General features: G+C 41.8%; 1 protein-coding gene across 2 annotated transcripts; it reads left to right on the forward strand.

The window, feature by feature from the left end:
- The first annotated feature begins 17,458 nt into the window (after positions 1–17,458).
- LOC102308801 (transmembrane protein 121) lies at positions 17,459–20,955 on the forward strand. 2 transcript variants are annotated; one of them, XM_042222880.1, is made up of 2 exons: positions 17,459–19,064; positions 19,173–20,955. In XM_042222880.1, exon 2 carries the CDS (start codon positions 19,379–19,381, stop codon positions 20,327–20,329), a length of 951 nt encoding a protein of 316 aa, XP_042078814.1. In that variant the 5' UTR covers positions 17,459–19,064; positions 19,173–19,378; the 3' UTR covers positions 20,330–20,955. The 2 variants fall into 2 exon arrangements, with proteins under 2 accessions (XP_042078814.1, XP_005927212.1); XM_005927150.3 differs by having other exon boundaries at positions 17,459–18,889.
- The last annotated feature ends 1,388 nt before the right edge of the window (positions 20,956–22,343 follow it).

Consider the following 22,343-nt stretch of genomic DNA (forward strand, 5'->3'; position numbering starts at 1 on the left):
TCGTATGTGTGCTTTAGCCAAACCTTTTTATAAACTCACATTCAAAATATAGTAAAATAAATAAGTGCATGTAATGTGATTACTGAAATCCCTCCACTTAGACTCATAATACTTGGAATACTAATCCAAACCCTAATCATCCATTCATATGCATATCTGTCATTTTTCTGTAGACAAAGAAGTGCATTTTGAATGTTTAATTGTCTTGGACAAAAGAATGACACGTGTTTAATTATCACAGCTTTCAAAATGAATGTCACTTAATTTAGTCAGTAAAAACAGAGATCGTACAATAGTATTATTCATCACTTTTCCATATTTGCTTGTGTCTACAGCAAAAACAAAATGTTCAATTTCCCCTGATTGCTGATGGCATCAATTCAAAACCAAAGCAGTGTGACAGGAAATGAGTTTGGGGGCTTTATATTATAGGTGCTTCAATTGCTTCTGCCTGAGGCTATATATCCTGGTAATGAGCAGAAATAAACTGAAAAATGTAAATAGACCAGGACCACGAGTGGAGAGGTTAACGGTGGCTGGCACATCCATGCTAAAAACAGGGATGGAGTAATAAACTTTGCACTCCTTGACCCTGACGTGGAGTACTGAATGCTTCCTGGATTATGAGATGAATGAGCACTCTTACATTGATCTTCCCACTGCATCCCCCTGTTTTCAAGTAGAGTTTCACTTCTTGTTTTGTCTGCTTTAGTGAAGTTCTTCTTTGAAATGATTTTCCATATTGCAGATTTTTTAAAAAGTGCTTATGCATGACTTGAACATGTGCAGTAGCTTATTTCCTATTTAGTTTCCTTTTTAATACACCCAACAGACGACAGTAAACAATAATGCTAACGTTAATGAAAATAAGTAACGCTCCATTATTTGCTCCCAGAGTGGAAAGGGCCTCTACTTCATTTGCGGCTGCTGTAATATCCAACAAGTTTGGCCAAATTGGATGCACTCCCATGAACTACTTACCTCTCTACATTTATTGTCAGTGAACTGAGTCAATTTTCACCACCCATCTGCAGAGATTTGTCTGGCCTTAATCTGACTCTGCATTTATAGTCTTGTAAAAGAGGGGATTAATTTTGGCAGGCCCTTCGCATAAATACTGCATAATTGTTGTCATTCAAATACTTCATGTCTTAGTTCTAAAGGAATACACTGGCTCAACCAGACTGTCTGCTCTCTCAGACACTCAGGGAAACATTTTAATGAGACAAAACTGACTAGTATGAGTCATAGCACTAATAATAATATTGCTATGACTAGGAATAGTAGTATTTGTGTTTTATTAAGTTGGATAACACCGTGTTTTTCACGGGAAGAGCTTCAGTGTGCTATAACACTCCTATAGGGCTTAAATCTTCGACTCTCCAGCATTTGACTCTAGAACTGAAGAAGCTTCTTGGATGAGAGGTGAAACGCCTTCAAGCAACTTAAGGAAGTCCAGACGCTTTTCTTTCCAAGCTTGTTAGACCACGATGACCTGGATGACTGAGAACCTTCACAGACATAAATACCAGTGGCACGCATAGCAGAAAGGCAAGCCAAAATGCACATATGCATTTTAACAGAGACTTAAGCGCAATTATGCATCAGGGGCGTAATTTCCAGGGGGGTTGGGGGGTTATGACCCCCCCATAACATTGTTAATTATCTTGCATAAATAGGCTGTTGATTTTCTTTACTTATTTTAGGTATTACCAGCAAAATAGTTGCATGTTTAATCATCTGGGAATTTACCCAAATGTTCAGCACAAAGTTACGCCGATGGGTGTGGTGGTCCTACACTTCTCTAGTCAAACACAAGCAGTATTAAGCCTGCTTCCAGAGACAGTAGCCAACTACACCCACAAGATGGCATTAATGTAAACAATGGATCCAAACAGGTGAGACACTTTATGACAGAATGCTATCTGAGACTAAAGGAGAGACTTGATTTCAACGGACAAGCAGTACTGGCCTTGCTTGCCACTCTTACGCACACTGTTATGAAGATAAATAAATAATCTTAAACTGGCCTGATGTAAAAACATTTAAAATACATTTTGTTTTAACAGCATATCTACAGGAGCTAGAGATCAAATTTGAAAAAACAAAACAAAACAATCTACAAGCTTAGTTAAATCCTTAAAAATTTGTACTTAGGACCAGGCTTTATTATTTAAAACTGCAACCTGATTTTGGTTTCTTGGCTGGCAGCCTGATGAAGGTAGATTATAATTTACTCTGATGGTGGGCAAATAACTGTGGAGGCAACTGTGGCACCAAGCGGATTAATTCCAAGAAGTGAATGAATCTGAGCTTGTTGAACTACCCTTGAGAAGGTTAAGATGTAGTGAAGAGGTTGTGGGGATAAATGAGGATATTGAAATTGCATCTAATGGCAAGAAAAACCTTTTTACTTGGAAAAGAAATGCCAGATATAGACACAAAATCCATCTGGTGTTTAATTGTGTGAAATAAACTGTCATTCTTTTACATACACCTGTATGTAATGCTGTTAGCAACACTTTGAGAATCAGCAGATGGTAAAGGGCTAAAAGCCACTGTGAAGGTTTGTGATTTAGATAGGCATAATGCACTCTTGGCAAAAGGAGCTCTTCAGAGCAGAGGTGAGCACATTATAGATGATGCATAGCAGGAGGGGCTCAAGTTTCTGACTCAAAACTTTCAGTCAATTTATCACACCTCTCTCTTGCTATGAATCATGAAGATATTCGTCTTAATATATCATTGCCAAAGTAATTGAAGAGGTCTATAACACAAGATGTCTTAATATTTTATAAAACAACTGCTAAACGTTATGTGAAATAGAGAAACATATAGATTTTATTGGGTGGAAATCTCATGCTGTGACAGTAAGTCAAGTGTATGAGTGAAAAGCAAACAGTTTCTCCAAACTAGTTCCAGCTTTCTGCTCTGTAGAGAGAAACGAGACCTCGAAATAAATCTAATAAGTGCTCTCCTCGACTGGCTGTGCAATAAGCATGCCTCTTTACACTCTGTCTCTGTCTAAGAGTCAAGGTGATACCAGAGTTCGGGGGGGTTGTACTGACTCTTCTCCACCAAATCACTCATTAAAAAGAATATGTAAAAGCCGGGGAGTCCAGCAAGACACAGAGCCCCTGCCTGCTCCGTGGGCTGGGAGGATCCTTCCCTTGAGGGCAGTTGATCCAACAAAAACTACAAAGTGTCAGCTAGTAGAGCAGTGCCCTGAGGGTACTTGGATTGAGTAGACACTCAGATGCCTCTATTTCTTTCATGATAAAGATTTGATAAAGCTTTATTTTCAAGAAAATGAGACCAAAATTAGGTTCTTTTTGGAGCTGGAGAGATCACGGAATTGGGAAATGGTTTCTTTTCTAAATGCAGGGCAGAATAACCTGTGCTCCTTCTCAGCATCCTTTTTGAGCATTTTAGGCTCAGAAATGTAGGGCAGACAGACCTCCTTTACAATCCCACCCACCCTCCCCCCCTTGCTGCATCTTTTGGACTAAAAGGAGGTGTTGAAATACGACGGGCTTTTCCTCTGTATCTCCTCCTCTCCTAGCAAAGCAGGACTAAATGCCTATGCAAAACTCAAACACACACACACACATACACACAAAGCTGAAACAATGGCATCTTTCTCTCGCAAAGGAGGGCTTAAGCAGAAATTGTATTAGTGAATAATTCTTCTAAATCTCTTGTCACTCATAGCACATAGATTAAAAAACACCTACTCAAGGCAGGTTTCTTCACACAGAAAATCTCTCAGTGCAACTGCTCCTTCTCTGTGGCTCCATGTGAATCTGTCAGTTTTCTCCCACCTAGCCAGCACCAAAAGTCTCTAGCGCAAGACAATGGAGATTGCAATGGGTGGTCGAAATCGCTGCATTGGCCTGGCACCCGTCTTGTTTTCAATTTATTTAAATATGCACCAGAGCTGTACAGTAGCCAAAATACACACTGTTTATGTTTATGGATGCCTCAGAGCGCTCGCGCCTTTGGGTGGCGTCCCTCTGCCTCATGCAGGACTGCCAGAACTGAGTGACCCAAATACATTGTTTGGAGTAGCAGTAGCACATTTCTCACTGAAAAAGTGAGTCATGCATCAAGAGCCAAATTAGATGTTTTACTTGTGAAGCTAATTTAGGACATCATTCATGTTTACTGTATTCCTATTATGAGGTCTTTAAAGTGTAATTTTCATACCGCACAGCTCACAGATGAACATGATATATATCTGATGGGCCTCTGAACTTTTTCTATGATTGCCATTTCATTGGTAACCACCTGCTGAGACTTGATTAATATTGCTTAGGTTTTTAAATATCACTCCCCAGTCTGTACTTCATTTTGGAACAAATCCTCTCTCCTGTATTCCCTCTCTCCCTTGCTGGATTTATGCAACAGAAATTTCTGCTTTTTTTCAAAAAATCCCTTATTACTACTGTTTTGGAACTGAATCTCCCAGCCCATTGGAATTTCAAAGCGCTCTCAATCTCTCCGAGCTGCAACCCCACCCCCTAAAAAACACATCAACCATCTTGCATCTTCTTCAGCTTAACGATGGAGGGTAGTGGTGCTGCGCGAGCCAGCGGGCTTCTTTCTCCAGCCAAAAAAGCACATGAAAGAGAAAATATCTCAACAGTATTATGACCTCACATTTCTCTTGTACGTCAAATTAGAAATTCATTGTTATTTTACACATCACTAACCGGAACCCAGTTGATATTGATGGTGATAACCATCGCAGATTACAGATGAAGACAAGGGGATAGTCTCCAAACTAAATGAACCCTCTTCTGTAATGTCCCAGCACGAGGTGATGATATTACTGAGTCAGTTAATTTTAGAAAAACAGGAAATTAAGACAGTCAGTTTTATTTTGCAACACTATTGATTATGTCAACTCATAGCTTCGTAGGCACGGAAGGTCTGGGAAGGTTCATATTTCTCAGCATGTTAGCGTGTTATGTATGAGGCTATGTTGCAATAAATTGTCATATTTTGGAGTAATACCTATACTTGTTGGAGAAACTGTTTAAGGAATGAACAGTATGTTTAAGTTAAATAACTAATATCTCAATTTCCTGACCAAGGGGTAAATAATTCCAACATATAAGTGTTGTGAATGCAAGTATAGCATTGTATTTACTACCACTGTTGTGCAAGTTCACACTTAGAAAGAGTGAGCTCTTTTTTAATTAAGCTGCTTTGAACTGGTCTATTTTCAGCCGATCCTCCTCCACCTATCTTTGCAGCCCCGCAGTCATCGACAGTAAGCAGATTTAATGAACTGCATACATAATGGTCAGAGACAGACCACTTTTAAAAGCCAGGGAAATGCGAGTATGTTTTACTACTTAAACAACGTGTCTCATAATGCAGGACAACTCATGGGGGATTATTGTACTAATGTAATACAGATCTAAAGAAACGCTGTTGGTGTTTGCTCATGGCCTTAGCCTTTGTTAATGGTTTGGTGGCAAACACTATTTATTCAGTTCACAGTTCACTGAAAACTCTTTTTAAAGCGTTCATGCACAGCACTGTTTACCACTCACATTAGTTAGTCCTTGCAGTGGCAGAGGTGGAAAATCAGGACTCTGGAGTGCCGGGAAGGAAGCCACAAGGCTGTAAATCAGAGCAGTCAGACACCAGCCAGGTAATAACAGATTGGGCTGACAGAGCCAGCAGGGGGTCAACCAGGAGGGAAGACTTTGAATTTGGCAGGAGGTCAACCAGCGAGCAGTCGATTCTGGGGCAACAGAGCTATAGGCCAAGAAGAAAAAAATGAGTCAGCCAACTCTCATACAGAGACGTCGGTCGACTCAGACACAGTTTCAAGAACAGGGGCAAAATGAGATGATTTGAACTCGGGAACAGATTTTGAGTTGATTGAATCAGAGATTGAAAACATTTTGGGCAATCCATGAGGAGACGGGAGCTGGAGGGACATTTGCCATGGACAAGATCAAAAGCAAAAGCAGCATCAGTCTACCTGGAAGAAAACGAGAAGTCAACCTGAACAGGATCAAGAGAGTAGAAAAATCCATAGATGCTGGCTTGAAAATGAGAAACCTTCTTTAGTCTAAACTCTGTGACACATTGTCTCAATGATTTAAATTCCTGGGTGGTAAATCTGCACCTCTTATCAGTATAAACATGCCTTGACAGGTGTAGTATCAGTATGGGAGGCCAGGGTTGGCAAACAATCAATTGTGCTTCTTGCTAAAGACTGGTGGGTTGGAATTACAATCACTTATCTTCTGCATACCGGTATGCAATTCATCAAACTCATTATTCACATAGAGAATAGCTGCAAAATAAACAGCTGAATCTCCTCCAGTGTTCTCATAGTTGTCCTCAGTGAAGAATTTCACGATTTCTCGATAGCCTCGATGGTCGAGATTTCTGTACGTCCAGTCAGTCAGAGTTGATTTACGACCCTGTTAATGTTCCTCATCTACCTCAGCTCATTACTGCTATGCATAGGGTTTGGAATACTTGTACAATGGTAAAAGCTGTAATGATAATAAAACAAAACCATCCTCTGCACACTGAATGATTAATGGGTGCTGTCACTCATGGTGCAATATTAGTGCAGCCATTTACCAAGAGCTTGTTTCTCTCTAAGAGCTCTTGAGACAAGATGGCACATGGTGCTAACGTTATTTGGCTCTCACACACTGTAAGGTACTGTCAGGCACTTAAATATCACAAGTATCTTTTTTCCCAGTTGTTTAAATTGCTGTTGTACATGCACTAGCGCGAAGACTACCTGCCAAATAATAGCTGATAATACTTTTATAATAATAGCAGCATGCAAGAGAAAGTTTTCCCCAGTGGACTCTGCAAACTTTATCACATCAAGTTGAACCACTCTATTCTCAGCAAACACAGAAATAAACACACACACACACACACACACACACACACACACACACACACACACACACACACACACACAATCTGACCTCATTAAGCTAACTAAGGAGCAGTCCTCACGAAGAAAGGTGAGTCAGGGCTGTACGGTTTCTGCCATTTATAAACAACTTCCCCAAATTAGCCAGGTCCCCTGTGAGGAGAATGAGGAAGTATGGCACTGGATACTTACTGTATGTGTGGATGGAGAATCTACCAAGCTCACTGTCTTTGAAAAGGAAGAAACGGACAACTGTACTGTCTTGGTTACCTGCAGTCACTCTCAGCCCTCAGAACAGTAATAATGGTCCCAGATAGGGTGTCTTCTTCGCTTGCGTGAGGCTTTTGCTTTAGTTTCGATACTCACTTCACAAAGTTATTTGTAATCAAAAAAACAACAATTTCCAAACATAACTACACAGAAGCATGAACACAGAACAATTCCTAAGTAAGAGGGCTGCGTACAAAGCGACCTTCACAGGGGAACAATGCATGCGAAACCTTGTCTTTGAGTTAAGACTGTGAGCACTTTAATTAATGGCTTTTGTTTCTGTAAACAGAAGTAACCTCAAGGGGGTATAGAAATATTTTATATGGGTAATATCTGTGCTCGATTACTCAGACCGAGGAAACCACAGAGAGGCAAGAGCGAACAAAGAAAGCCATCAATAATTTCAAGTCTAATAAGAGTGAAGACAAATCGCTGTCCTAGTCAGAGTCTTTTACACTGGCTAACGATATGATCTTTAGTTTCATACTCATCATAATACAATGTTCCTTTCTCAGCTCTATGCTCCATTAAAAAATAGATTTTTTTTCAGTGAGGGAACCTCTAACCTCATTCATTTTACTGAAAGAATCACAGTCATCAACGTTGACTTAGAACCTCCTGCAGTTTTATTTTCTACTTCTTGCAATCTGTTTTGTTTTAGTGGCTCAATATTACCCCGTGTGTGAGTCCATCAAAATTTATTCTGGAGTAGACAGGTTAACAAAAAGCCTTTTAGGGAAATGTGTGGTCTAATTAGCTCATCAAAACATAGCATGCCAGAGTGGCACAAACTTTACTGCCACTATCATCCGAGCATTGGCTGTAAATAAGGAAAATTGCTCATAGGGGAAACACAAACAATATTCATAATGTTACAAATTTTGTTGAAGGTTGCATCGACATTAAAAACACAATAAAATCCTGAGCCGTATATGGTAACTTAAACAGACGTCCAACTGACCTCTCTGTAAGGTTGTAGAACATGTGGATTTCTTCCAGCCAATAAGTTTATTGAATTTGGCCAATCAGCAGTAGCCAGGAGCATTTCAAACTTGTTTTCAAACTTCAAAATGTCATTTTGCACCCCTACCTACTCACGTCACCACAACTACATACACTTCTGGTCGAGTGAACGCTGGCGCGCTTGGCTGCCGCTGCTCACCGGTTATTACTATTACTATCCATCCATCCGCTACCGCTTATCCTTTTCAGGGTCGCGGGGGGTGCTGGAGCCTATCCCAGCTGTCATAGGGCGAGAGGCAGGGTACACCCTGGACAGGTCGCCAGTCTGTCGCAGGGCTAACACATAGGGACAGACAACCATTCACACTCACATTCACTCCTAGTGACAATTTAGATTAATCAATTAACCTATCCCCACAAGCTGCATGTCTTTGGACGGTGGGAGGAAGCCGGAGTACCCGGAGGGAACCCACGCAAACACGGGGAGAACATGCAAACTCCACACAGAAAGACCCCGGCCTGATGGTGGAATTGAACTCAGGACCTTCTTGCTGTGCGGCAACAGTGCTAACCACCATGCCACCGTGCTGCCGTACTATTACTATTTTTATTATAATTTTTTTTCAGTTGCTGATGGCAATATGAACCAAGTATCTAAGGCGCAACCCTGTTTTGACTTGTTTTCGCAATATCTGCGGGCTTCTATTGCTTGTGCTGCAGCTGTCAGCTGGTTGTTTGGTCCCTCCGTTTGTGTTCAGTGCTCGGCCCTGATTAAGATGCGGATCCACAGGGTGTTAGTGTGGCTCGTGCTCACCTGTTTTTTTTTTTTTATCCATCATCAGTGACACTAACTCAATATTTTCCATCTGGTCCAAAACTCGTCGTCCTCCCTGCAAGACTGACCGGGGTGTTGACCACAGTGTGCTGGCCCACCTGGCTAGATCAACTAGGCCTACTGTACAGCATGGCAACTCCAGCATCAACTTCGGTCTATTAAACATCCGCTCTCTCACTGGTAAGGGACATCTCGTCTGTGATCGTAAGTTGGACTGTCTTTGCTTGACTGAAACATGGCAACAACTTTGTTTCTCTCAACGACTCCACTCCATCTGAGTTTGTTTACACCTGTCAACCTCGCATTTCGGGAAGGGCGGAGGTCTCGCGATAATTCACCGGAAGCACTGGAAAGTACTCCGTCTCTGCCCCTCCCTCCCATTCATTTGAATACATTGCACTACAGCTCCTTGGATCTACCCCCACCATCATATGTAATGTTTATCAGCCACCTAAGCCACACAAGGAGTTTTTAAATGAATTTGGTCTGTTGTTCTGGCATTACCCCCACCCATTGTAAAGCCACATTGTTTCCCCAGTCTGATCATATGTTTATGTCTTTTGATGCGAACATAACCACTTCCAAAACCCGTATCTCTTGTAATATCACTTTTAGGAAAATTAGTAATATCAACCCAGCTGTTTTTTCATCTGCCGTCTGACCTTCCATCTATCCACAGCTCCTCAACCCCTCATGAACCCGTTTGTCATTATAATGTCAACCTTCATAACCTTCTTAACATATTTGCTCCCCTTAAACATCGAACTGTCTCATTTTCCCGTTCAGCTCCATGGTTTACCTCCGACCTGCGTCACCTTAAAGCTAAAGGACGCCAACTCGAACGTCTATTCAAGAAAACCGGACTTACTGTACATAAAGAAATGCACAATGATCATGTTTTGTTCTATAAGGACTGCATTACCTCAGCCAAATCTGCTTACTACTCTGGTTTAATTAGTTCTAACTCCAGGTCCCTCTATTCATTGTTCAGTAAAATTACAAAATCTCCAGACACATTCCCCTCCCACATGTATTCTGCTGATTTTTGCAACTCTCTTGTCTCTTTTTTCACTTGTAAAATCTCAGACATTCACTGTCAACTTAACTCTTTAGGAGCTCCTGACTCTGAAGTAGACTTCCCGGTTCCCCCACTGTCTTCCAGTCAGTTATTTTCAAGCTTTACTCTTCCCTCCATAACTGATGTATCTAATCTCATTAAAAAATCTAAGTCATCCACCTGTCACCTTGACCGTCTTCCTACTGTGTTAGTTAAAGCCTGTCTTCCCTCGTTAGCACCTCTCATAACCAATATCATTCATTCCTCCCTGAACACTGGAACTGTTCCTGAAGCACTGAAAAAGGCTTCTGTTATCCCAATTCTCAAAAAGCCTGGTGCAGACCCCAATAACTTTGATAATCTTCGCCCTATATCAAATCTCCCCTTTATTTCAAAAATTCTTGAAAAAGTTGTCGCCACCCAGCTTCATTTACTTCTCAATGACCATAATTTCTATGAACAATTTCAATCTGGTTTCCGCCCCAATCATAGCACAGAAGGATTACCATTGACCTTCTGATGGCAGCTGATTCTGGTCTCCTATCCATCCTCATCCTTCTTGATCTTAGTGTGGCGTTTGATACCATTTCTCACAATATTCTCCTGAACTGGTTAGCTTCCATTGGTATTAGTCACACCCCACTTACCTGGTTTACCTCCTATCTCTCAGAGCGCACTCAGTTTATCCAATTTAAATCCCATTCTTCAACTCTCTATCCTGTTTCTGCTGGTGTGCCCCAGGGTTCAGTATTAGGGACTCTTTTATTCATTACTTACATGCTCCCTCTTGGTCATATATTCCGAAAATATAATATCAATTTTCACTGTTATGCCGATGACACCCAGCTCTACATTTCTTCTAAACCCAATTCATCCCTCCCACCTACCTCCCTCTCAAACTGTCTTATTGAGATTAGATCCTGGTTCTCCTCCAATTTTCTCAAACTTAACAGTAATAAAACTGAAGTTTTACTTGTTGGTACACCATCTATCTTAACCAAATCCCACAGTTTTTCCATTAACATTGAAAATTCTCCCACCCTTCCCTCCCCTCAGGTTAAGAGTTTGGGTGTCATACTTGATAATACTCTTTCATTCCAATCTCACATTAATTACATAACCCAGTCTACTTACTTCCACTTACGTAATATTCACCGACTCCGTCCCTTCCTTACTCCCCATGCTGCTGCCATCCTTGTCCATAGTCTTATTACGTCCCGTATTGATTACTGTAATTCCCTCCTATTTGGTCTCCCTAAAAGGTCCCTTCATAAACTCCAACTTCTTCAAAATTCTGCAGCTCGGGTCATAACTTGCACTCCGTTAAGTGCTCATATTACCCCAGTTCTTCAGCAGCTTCACTGGTTGCCCATAGAAGCCAGGATAAATTTTAAAATCTTACTTCTTACATACAAGTGTATCCATAAATCTGCTCCTTCATATTTGTGTGACCTGCTCCATATCACCACTGTTTCCCGCCTCTCAGATCATCATCTGCTATTCATCTTACTGTTCCGTCCTCACACCTTATCACTATGGGGAACAGAGCTTTCAGTCGCTCTGCTCCTCGGCTCTGGAACTCTCTTCCTCCTGCACTAAGAAATATTGACTCCCTCTCCGTATTTAAGACACAGCTCAAAACACATCTGTTTAAACTGACTTATTCGCTTTAATGCTGATTTTATCTGTTGTCACGCTCTGTTTTGTAATTTTAACTTATTTTATGTATTTTATGACTATTGTTCCTTTTATTCATTTAGTTTTTTGTAAGGTGACATTGGGTTTCTGAAAGACGCCCTCAAATAAAATGCATTATTATTATTATTATTATTATTATTATTATTATTATTATTATTATTATTATTATTATTATTACAGTCATGACATTGCGATTAACGGTGCTGATTAAACACATATATGGTAGAATAGTGGTTGCATCATTCATCATAATGTAGTTATAAAGTACACTAGACGTTCATTACACAATGATGCAATAATAAATACATTCATTTATAGAGACCTTAAACTGTGAAATGTGCGATTTGTTTTCCTTAATTGTATGACCTCAGCAGTTGTTATTATATTTATATGACACAGAGTGCTTAACAAATTTATTAGGCCACCTGTCTTAAAAACAAGAAAATACAGATTTTGTAGAGATCTCTCAAAACTTTGTTATAAACTAAAAAAAGATACAATTATATTGTTATTTGTTAGTCAAATAACAAGTTGACTTCATATTTTCATACCCAAATTTATACACTGGAATTTTCTGAGAAGCAACCACTGCAGCTATCAGTCAGAAGGTCGGGAGCAAGATCCCTGCCTCCTCCGGTCTGCATGTTGAAGTATCGGGCAAGATGTTGAATTGCGTTGAGTTGCTCCCAATGCATCCAACAGATGCATATGTGTGTGTATGAAGATTAGACAAGGTGTTAAAAAAGCACTTGTATGAATATGTGTGTTACTGGGCAAGTGAGGCTTGTTGTGAAAATTGCTTTTAGTGCTCAGTTAGAGTAGAAGAGCACTATATTAGTATCTGTTAATTTAACATTTAAAACTAATTTTTGTGTTCAGGAATGTCAGTGCAGCATTGAAAATATCATTTTGTTTTAAAGGCTTGCACATAGTGAATTATTCATTACAGAACATAAACAAATATTTGTTTTATTGTTATATTTATTTATTTTGCCTTAAATATCTAAGGTTGAAATTCTGATTTTCCGAATATTTCAGTGAATGCACCAAATAAAAGGATATTTACTAAAAATTGTTCCAAATGTCAGTAATTGTTTGCTGGTTGTGTCCATCAAGTTTTTTATGTGTGTTTTTTTTTCACCCCTTCACCCACCTTCAACATTTCGGTCTCCAGATGTTGTACACAGTATTATTAATCCATTATTATTTTCAGCTGCAGCACATTAGCTACCCACTTACAATGATGTCAGACCTTGACACTGATAGCGTGCTTACTTATCTTTACTGTAATAATATGAGGATGTGACGGATGATTGTGTCACATGCTGCCCACCACGAGCTTTGTCATTATTAGTGAAGGGTGAAAATTTGTGCTGCTGTTCCAAGTGTCAGCAGATTTTAAAACACCTACACTTGTCATACAGGGATAAAACTCTCAAGAACACATCTATAATTTTACTTTTTAATAAAAAGGGATGTCTGATGAAAGCTGATTCAAACTGCGAAAAGAAAAAAAAACTTGACATTTATCCTCTAAGATCTAATTCATTATTAATGTCAAGTGAATCCTTCTTTCTTTTCTTTGTCTAGGGGCTTTGTGCTGGACGGGTCGCAGCGGGAAATATTATTTGCATGTGTTTCATCTCACATGTCCCAAGCTGTGCTTCACACTAAAGGCATTATGAGCCATGAATGATGATGCATTGTTCTGCCATGCACACACACACCCACACACACCTGTTCTCACACGGTGGGAGGCTCACATAAAAACAAATCTATGCTCATGAAAGGGTATGATAGGCCCTGTCACTTGTGTTTTCTGTGTCAGGCATCGTTTAGAGAGATATAAACAACCACCTTGTTACACTGCATAATATCCCTTAGAGCCTGGATTTGACTCTCTTCCGTGGATGCGTTAAGAAAATTGCAAATAATTTGCGGTGTTTGTTGTTGCTCCTTGGAGGAGAGGTGAGGTGGACAGGTTTGTAAGTCAAGGCTTTTGAACGCGCTGATTAAAACGTCTTTCTGTGGATTTCCTGATTGTGGTAATAATGTGGCAATCGCTCTCTTCCTCTCGGTTGTAAAGCCCACCCACATGGGATTGCGAGCGAGATCAATCAAATGCAAATACTGTTAGATCCAGGTCTGCTTTGTTGTAATGAATTCTCTGTCTACTCTGCTTTGTCTCAGATTTGACCTGATGTCATGTCAAATAACGCAAAGATGCCAGCAAACGCTGCTGCATTTCCTCTGCCAGCCATTATATCATAGCTAGAGGTGCTGAAGTGACCTGTATCTGCTCTGGTATGGTTGTCTAGTGGACAGCGAGGGGGCAGGGGCCATTTGCTCTATCTCCCCCCTTCTGATTTAATCGCCCCACAGGGACCTGCTTAGGCTATCCACTTCATGATTCCCATTTGGTGGTTAGAACCCTGATGGGGGTGTTTAAGGCTTAACGTCCCCATTTGTTTTCCTGTAGGTAATCGATGGCAGACTCAGGGTTACAGCTAATGTGATTTATGTGTCCTATTTCCACTGTTATGCTTCATGTACAAATTGTCTTCGGTGAAGTAAATTCCCCAATCTTCTCCCAGCTTGCTGACACTGAATACCGGCTGACAAACCCAAACGATTAATCCATGTTTGTGTCCAGGTCCTTTTGTTTTTTTCCTCTTAAACAATCTGCAAATCATGACATGCTGTAACAGTGAAACTTGAGTCGCCCCTTATCACTCATCTTTATGTACAATGAGCTAAAATTTCAAAGATTTCACCCACACGTCTTGCAGAAACATCGTTTTAAGCCTCACGTTAATGGGAAGGTGTTTCTATTTGGATTCGGTGCAGAGCAGCACAGTGAAATTAATCATACCCCACTCTTGACTCTTAAGTAAATCATCTGCAGTCGAAACACAAAGCAAATCTAATCAGCCTATTCATTCAGTGATGCATACCCTTGTAATTATGCCACTACCTGCAGCACTTAGGTGCACATTAATACCCTCTTTCAGTGTTGCTCTGGGGGAACATTGATGCAATTAATATGAATTGTGTGAGAAAACGGCATACTGTGTTTAAATGTCGGACAATAAAACCTTAATCAAGTGGACGTATGTGCTGTATCTTTGTAATAACTTTGAGTAGAAACCTTGTAGATATTTTCTTCTTGCAAAAATATCCTAATATCGCCCGTCGACTGTTGGGGAATTAGGCGAGAGAGGGGTCCACAAACAGTGACCACAAATGGGAAAGTAAAGAAAGTAAAGCTGCTTCTTGAGCTACGAATTGCAACCAGCCATAAGGAGAGTCTCCTCTTGAAAGCACATTTTCTTATGGCTCCATTGTTTAGAAAACACACTTTATGTGTTATTTAAGCTGAGTTCAAGGTACAATGTGCAGCGGTGAATTCCTCCCATGATATCTCTTTTGACAAGATGAGAAAACACGTTTCTCAAGCTGCTGCACTCGGTTGTCAAGGGAACATTTCTGAAAAATGGAGTGTTATGCTCTGAGAAAGCATGCTCAAATATTTGCATAAAGCCAAATACTATGTTTAGAGACAAACAGATTGAACTGCAGGTCCAAAAGATGAGATGACGAGGCCCCTGCTGCAGCCATTCCATTGCTTTTCTCTTTTTGTGCCTTCTGATAGTTGATTGTCAATGCTGATGCTAGACAATATTATGGAGAATGTGAATGGGGGTTTATTGTCTGCTATCTGTTGTGTTAGCTGCCTGGAGCTGAACTGTGATGATGCAGTGTCCCTGTCCAAGAGCCAAGGACAGTCCTCTGCAAGAGGCTGAGCAGACTCTGATGGACGAAGGAGAGAGGGCACAAGAGGACAGAAGACTTTTGAAGCACTCTTGGCATCAAATATAGCATCTTGCTTGTATAACAGTATATTTACATTAATCAAGACTGAGATCTTTGACAGGAGCTGACAGTAAACCCCCCCCCCCCCCCAGCATAAACACGTGTGTAAATCAGCTTTCTATAAAAGAGACAGTGATGTGATATCCTCACAGATTTAAAGATGACAATACATAAATGCTGAGCATTTATAACTGAAGATAGAGAGCAGATGTGACTCAGTCCAAGCCCAGGTTAACTGCCCTGTTTAATGGAGAAGTTATATAGTCTTGGACTCCATTATATATATCACAAAAGGCATGTAAATGAAGATATAAATTATATATTAGTGGACGAAATGTGGGAGGAATAAGAAAGAGGAGAACACGCGGTGTATCAATCTCCATACTGATTCTAGGGGGAGTGAACCTATTAAGATCACAGGGCTGTTCCCGAGCGGTATAGGCAAACCATCTACTGATTTACATTACAATTCAGGCGTTTAGCCGACACTGATACCCATGTGACTTTGAGTGAAAGAGTGTAGCAGGTGTAGCACCTACCGTAAGTGCCCTGCTCATGGACACATTTCTGTTAGTGTGTGTCTGCTGCCTGTTGTGGGGATCAGACTTGTGACCTTTTCCTCAAACAACCACCCAGCAGCCATCTTTAATAATCAGTTAAATATGTTGCAGTAGCATTTCGTACCAGCTGGTATTAAACTGATGACTGCAATGTGTTTGATTGTGATTGTTAAAATGCATTAAAATGTTGTGGATGGAACATCAACTTTACAGTTTGCAAAGAAGGGTATAATTCATCATCATGGCCCAATTATGGTCGATAAATCCAGAGGAAATAGTCAATAAGAAATCTGTTGAAAGGCAAATGGCTGCTTCACTTGACTTCTTTTTCAGACCTCCATATGCTTCCATGATAAAGGCATGATAGAAGTTATAAACAGCCGTGGTTGCAGGTGTCAGCTGATGCGCAGCTGGTAATTCTGTAACCATATCCATTTGAGTGCAAAAAAGAAAAAAACAACAAATAAAAAAAATCAGCATGATTGATTGCAATTATGTTTTGTTATCATTCCAGAGTCGGATGAAAAGTGCAGCCACGGTTGCATAGAAGACCAATAGTTTTTGACTCTTCAATAACCGCAATTCATGAAGTGAGCAGTAAATGGCTTCATACTGTACTAATGAAAGCAGTTTGGTTCCTCTGAGGGAGGATTATCCCTAATTGGCCCAGCTGGATAAACAGAGCTGGTGGTGTTAGCATACTGCATGGCAAAGCAAACACACCAACCTATTCCTACCTTTCTAAAAAAATTAACTTTCTTTTTTTTTTAGAAAGGTATTATCTCCAAGCCCAGGCATTATTACATCTCAGGGGATAAAAATGTTTCCTTTGACATTTGGTCCCACCCAGCACATCTCCCGGTGTTCCTTTTTCCTCTCCTCAGTTCGTGTCATTCTTCCTCCTCGTCACTTTTCCCTCCCTTTCTTTTTCTCTACGTCTGCACCTCCCCATCTCTTCTCACCCCTCATCTCTTTGGGTTACTGGCCCTGTCTTAGTCTCCTGATTCAGTGCTCCATTGGTAGATCAATAGAAAGGCTCTCTGTCAAGAGAGGCGTTGAAACCCCCCCCCCCCGCTCCCCCCCCCCCCCCCCCCCCCAAAACCCCCCATCTTCCTCTCTTCAATCCCCCTCCTACCCCCACCCCAACCTCCCCATGTCTCCCCAGATGACTGCAGACACACATCCTCCTGGGAAGCTGGCTTTCTACATCCCATACTGGAGAGCATCTCCCCCCCCCTCTCCTCTCCGGATCACTTTTCATCTCCATTCACCTCGAACTTGGGAGAGGTAGAACTGCACGGCGCCATAATGGGCTTTTTAAAGAAGACGGAGACCGGAGGCTTTTTCTGGGAGCCAAAACAGAAAACAGCCCGAGAAAATAGGATATCAGTGCAAGACACAATGTGAAAAGCAGAAAGGGAAGTGAGAGAGGTAAAGAAAAAGAAAGGCAAGGGAAAACAGGATGAGAGAAAGAGAGAGAAGTTGTGCATTCAGCTAAGCTGCAGAACGCTGGCTCCCTCCCCATCCCCTTTCCCACCCTGCTTTTCTCCACCCCCTGGAAAAGTGTTCTGTCTCTCTCTCTCTCGCTCTCTCTACCTCTTTTCTCTCTCCTCTCTGCAGCTGTGGTCTGCTGAGTGTCACCTCCACACAGCAAGTGCCTTTACTTGGGCAGAACAGGGAGAAGGAGCGTAGCTGTGAGAGAGACACACGGAGAGAAAGGGGGAAAAAAAATCTCAGGAGTGTGTCTCAACGCACCAGAGGAGCATCTCTCTGACTTCGGAGAGGGCTGAAGAGCGCACAGAGACTGACGGGCAGAGACAAGCAGCGGCGTTGGACTATAACAGTGCTGGTGGTGTTGGCAGAGCACGCCGAGTGGACACAGGGGAATCCACCGGCGCTGTTGATCCTGGTGTCCCTGGCAAGAAAGAAACAACAACAAAAAAACTGCTTGAGCGGGAGACAGAAAGCGGTGCAGCAGCCAGGATCTCGCCAGGGGGGCAGCATTTTACAGCGACAACGAAGCGTGGAGACAGCTGAAACCTGCGCGCAGACACACTCTCTCTCCCTCACACGCGCGCATGCACACACACACATGCAAACAGTGAGTGTGAGCGAAAAGGGACGCTCGCGGTGCTTTCAAAAGAGCCACAAAAATCCTTCTTCTTGTGAAACGCACATACTTGCACAGGAAAACAACACAAAACATTTCATCTTCTTCGGCCAGGGATGGTGGATGATGAAGGAGAAAACTTCTGGAGAGGAAATTGTCTTTGAAGCAGGACTTACTGCTGAGGTTTTGTATTTTTAATCAACTTTGTCACCACCACCCTGTTTTTTTCTTTTTGAAGTTGGGGCATTTTAAAGCCTCCGTCTAAGCACAACAACTAAACAACCTCTATTCTTAGAGGCAGAAATTGAGAGCTGTCTTTGTGACCATCAAGATGTCTATTCCTGATTCGGTCTGATTGGTAAGTGGATTATGACGGCAAGATTTGGGGATTTTTCTTTCACCTGAAGAAAGAAAGAAGGAAAGAGCGACAGAAACCTATCCATGATTGGTGGATTTATGGCTGTCAGAGAAGGAGAGGATCCCTTGCCTTTTCTCCTCTCTTCTCCTGTGGATTACAGATGGGCTTTGTGATCTCCCAGTGCAGTCTCATGGATGATCGCTCGCTGCCAGTCATTAGGATAAAGTACAAAGAGGGACACAAGTGAGTATTCAGCTGGATTTTTATCTCTCCAGCTTAAGCTTGCATGAAAACAAGGGTGTCGAGAGTGAATCTGTAACGAGAGCACATCGCAGCAGCTTTTCTCTTTTAATAAGAGAAACTGCAACTCGCTGATTAAACTGTTGTGTTCCCTGAATAATTATCAGAGCGTAAAAAGGTAGGCACATCCTGAGATATTAATTCACAGACAAGTGAAGCTGTATGTTTACAGACCGTTTACCAATTAACACAATTTACTAAATGAGGGGTGCTGTCTACCCGGCAGGTGGCTTGGGCACAGGCGGAGATTGATTGAAGTGATCTGTGTGAATCCTATTAATGCATCCTGGATTGTGGCCAAGAAAGAAGCAATGGAGGGGAACACCGCTGTCTAGCAGCGCTATCTGATCTGCCTCTCACTGGACAACTGAGGACCCTCTGCACTCCCTCTTCAACGACACTCCTCCTCCTCTTCTTCTCAGACAGGCAAGGATGGTACCCCCGCCTCCCACCAACAAACCCCACGTGTGCTTGTCCACCATTCTGATCATGAGCAGCATGGCGCTGATTGATGCCTACCTGGTGGAGCAGAATCACGGCCCCCGCAAGATCGGCATCTGCATCATGGTGATGGTGGGAGACATCTGCTTCTTAATTGTCTTGCGTTACGTGGCAGTGTGGGTGGGCGCCGAGGTGCGCACAGCGAAGCGAGGCTACGCCATGATTCTCTGGTTTCTTTACATCTTCGTGCTGGAGATCAAGGTCTACTTTGTGTATCAAAACTACAAAGCAGACAGGAAGAGCTTAGACGCTCTCGCGAGGAAAGCCTTGACCCTGCTGCTGTCTATTTGCATCCCAGTGCTGTTTGTGGTGCTGGTGGCTATCGACCACATGGAGTATGTTCGAGCCTTCAAGAAGCGCGAGGAGATCCGTAACCGCCTCTTCTGGGTGGTGGTGGACTTGCTGGACATACTGGACATCCAAGCCAACCTGTGGGAGCCACAAAAGAAAGGGCTTCCTCTGTGGGCCGAGGGCCTGATGTTCTTCTACTGCTACATCCTCCTGCTCGTGCTGCCCTGCGTGTCCTTGAGCGAGATCAGCATGCAGGGCATCAACATTGTCCCCCACAAGATGCTCCTGTACCCCATCCTCAGCCTTGTGACCATTAACATCATCACTCTGTTCATCCGCGGGGGGAACATGCTTTTGTACAGGGACGCCAGGGTATCTGGGATCCTAATAGGAAAGAACATCTTGGCCATCATCCTAAAGACCTGCAGCTTTGTGCAGTACAGGAGACAGTTGCAGAACGCTCCTCCCGCCTTCGGGGTCGAGCTGCAGAAAAACTCAGTGGCCCACGCTCGCCCTGCCCCCACCCCTCCTCAAGTGGTAATGCAGGACCAGACACCCCTCCCCGAGGTGACTACTTGCGAACACACATGACAAAACAGCGGGGCGAACCCTGGAAATGTCAATACAAGTGTATATGACCCTCAGGACGCTGGCGGGGCACAGTGTTCCACACCTTTTAGGGCATGCGAACACTCATGTGAACACACGGGAGATCAACATCTCCTCTGATGCTTCATGGCACAGAGAACACTGCAGACACTTAGTGATGATAGAGCGTCGGATCCAAAGCTGTCATTGGTGCAAAATACAGTATTATTTGTGACTTTGTTAAAGCGTTTCCTCCAGTAAATCCAGTTACCTGTGTATTTTTTCTAATTGTACAACTGAAAGAAAAAAGAAAAACAACCTATTGCAACTATTGCAAGATTAGAGGAATATATTTTTGAATTGTGTGTGTTGCATTCTAATCTTAAATTTAAGGGTCTGTGTGGTGTGGTGTGCATTTTCTGTTCCTCGATTGTTCCTTGTAGTCGAGGGCTTCAACGTGTCCGATTTAGAGGGAGCAACCAATGAGAGAATCAAACAGTTAAAAGCTTTCTCTGGAAAGAAGTGTTTTTATATGTGATTCTTTGATAAAGTATTGTGTACAAGATAAAGGCTCTCCTGCGCTCTCACTGGCTGTAAAAGGGGTTTTTCATAAAGGCATTTGAAAGTTACTGGACCAATCGACTATATTTCACCTTTTAATTAAAATTCAGCAAATGTTCTTTAATTAACCTGGGATACAAAGAAAGACAGACAATGATTTTTTCCCCCCTTTTCTCACTCTGGTTCAATCTACAATTAGAGGCTGCTTAACTGGCAAAGTGGTGCCTTTGCAGTGTCATTCATCTTGAGAGTGATCATACATTCCAGGGTGGCAATTTTGGGGGACATTTGAAATGAATTATCTGCACAGTTATGAACCGTTTTATCACAGCAAAAGGCTCACTGAGATGCAGTTAGCCACAGGATAAAGTACACAGCCGAGGGCCGGCACTGCAGACGGATAAATGATTCCCAAATAAGGAAGCCCGTTTAATATCCTCCTCAGGCAAACAGTAACTATCTGTGCTTGCGCTTCGTGGCGGCAGCAGTTCTAAGCACTGTCATTTTGTTCCTCACACAAAAGACAAAATGGATACCTTGGTCCAGTGATGTGAATCCACGCAACAAGCCAAGAAAACATCATGTCTTCTAATATGATAAATCTCTTTCAGCCCTCAGCTCTCCGCCACCAGTTGAGTCAGAGCTGGAGCTTGTTTCCAATTTCAGTGATGGACACGCTTAAATTTTTTGCTAAATCTCAATATGAATGTCAAAGACAGAAAAAAATGCTGGGAATGACATATTTGCTGCAAAGAATATTTTTTACTGGGCCTTCGCTATCTATCCGAAACATAAAACTGAAGGTCAGGTGCTTTAATTTGATGCAGTGGACAAATGACACTGGCAGAGGTGCCACAAAAATGTGAACAATGTTTTTGCAAAAGGTTCCTGCTCTTGTTCTTTTTATTTTATTTTATTTTTTTGGATAATCTTTCTCACTGCATGCATAATGTAAAAAGCACAATGATTATCGAAACCAGTGTTTTTTATCTATGCAAGGCTCAGTTACAGGAATGTAGCAGCGTTTGGTGGCACAAAACAGGCTGTTGCATTAAGACTGCTGCAGCTAGCATTATTTTGTCAGTGTTGTTGGCTTGTAAAATTACAGCATCAGCAATTTGGACTATAATACACAATTGAATTGTATTGTTTTTGCAGAACTGATGCAATGAAAAGAAAGCATTCATCCTTTAAAATAGTATTTGTGATTTAAAACAATGATCAAGTGTTTTTTTCTGAAACTGGCAGCCTTACATCTCTCGCTGTATGGAGGACCACATAACAGCTTTCTATTGGGTTCTACAAACAAAAGGAAAACTTTGCCATTTTTGCAAAAAACAAACAAACAAAAAAACAAACCCAAAACAAATAGTTTGTTGTATAAATCAAAGCATGAAAATCCCTATATAAAGGGGGGCCATTCTGTTCCTTTCCAGCATATTTTCATCTTTTGACT

Source organism: Haplochromis burtoni, unplaced genomic scaffold, assembly GCF_018398535.1.
Source record: "Haplochromis burtoni strain Fernald_Lab_line unplaced genomic scaffold, NCSU_Asbu1 Contig_96, whole genome shotgun sequence".
Lineage (NCBI taxonomy): Eukaryota > Metazoa > Chordata > Actinopteri > Cichliformes > Cichlidae > Haplochromis > Haplochromis burtoni.

Coding starts and splice junctions, on each gene's coding strand:
- LOC102308801 (XM_042222880.1), top strand. CDS start 19,379: ATGGTACCCCCGCCTCCCACCAACAAACCCCACGTGTGCTTGTCCACC.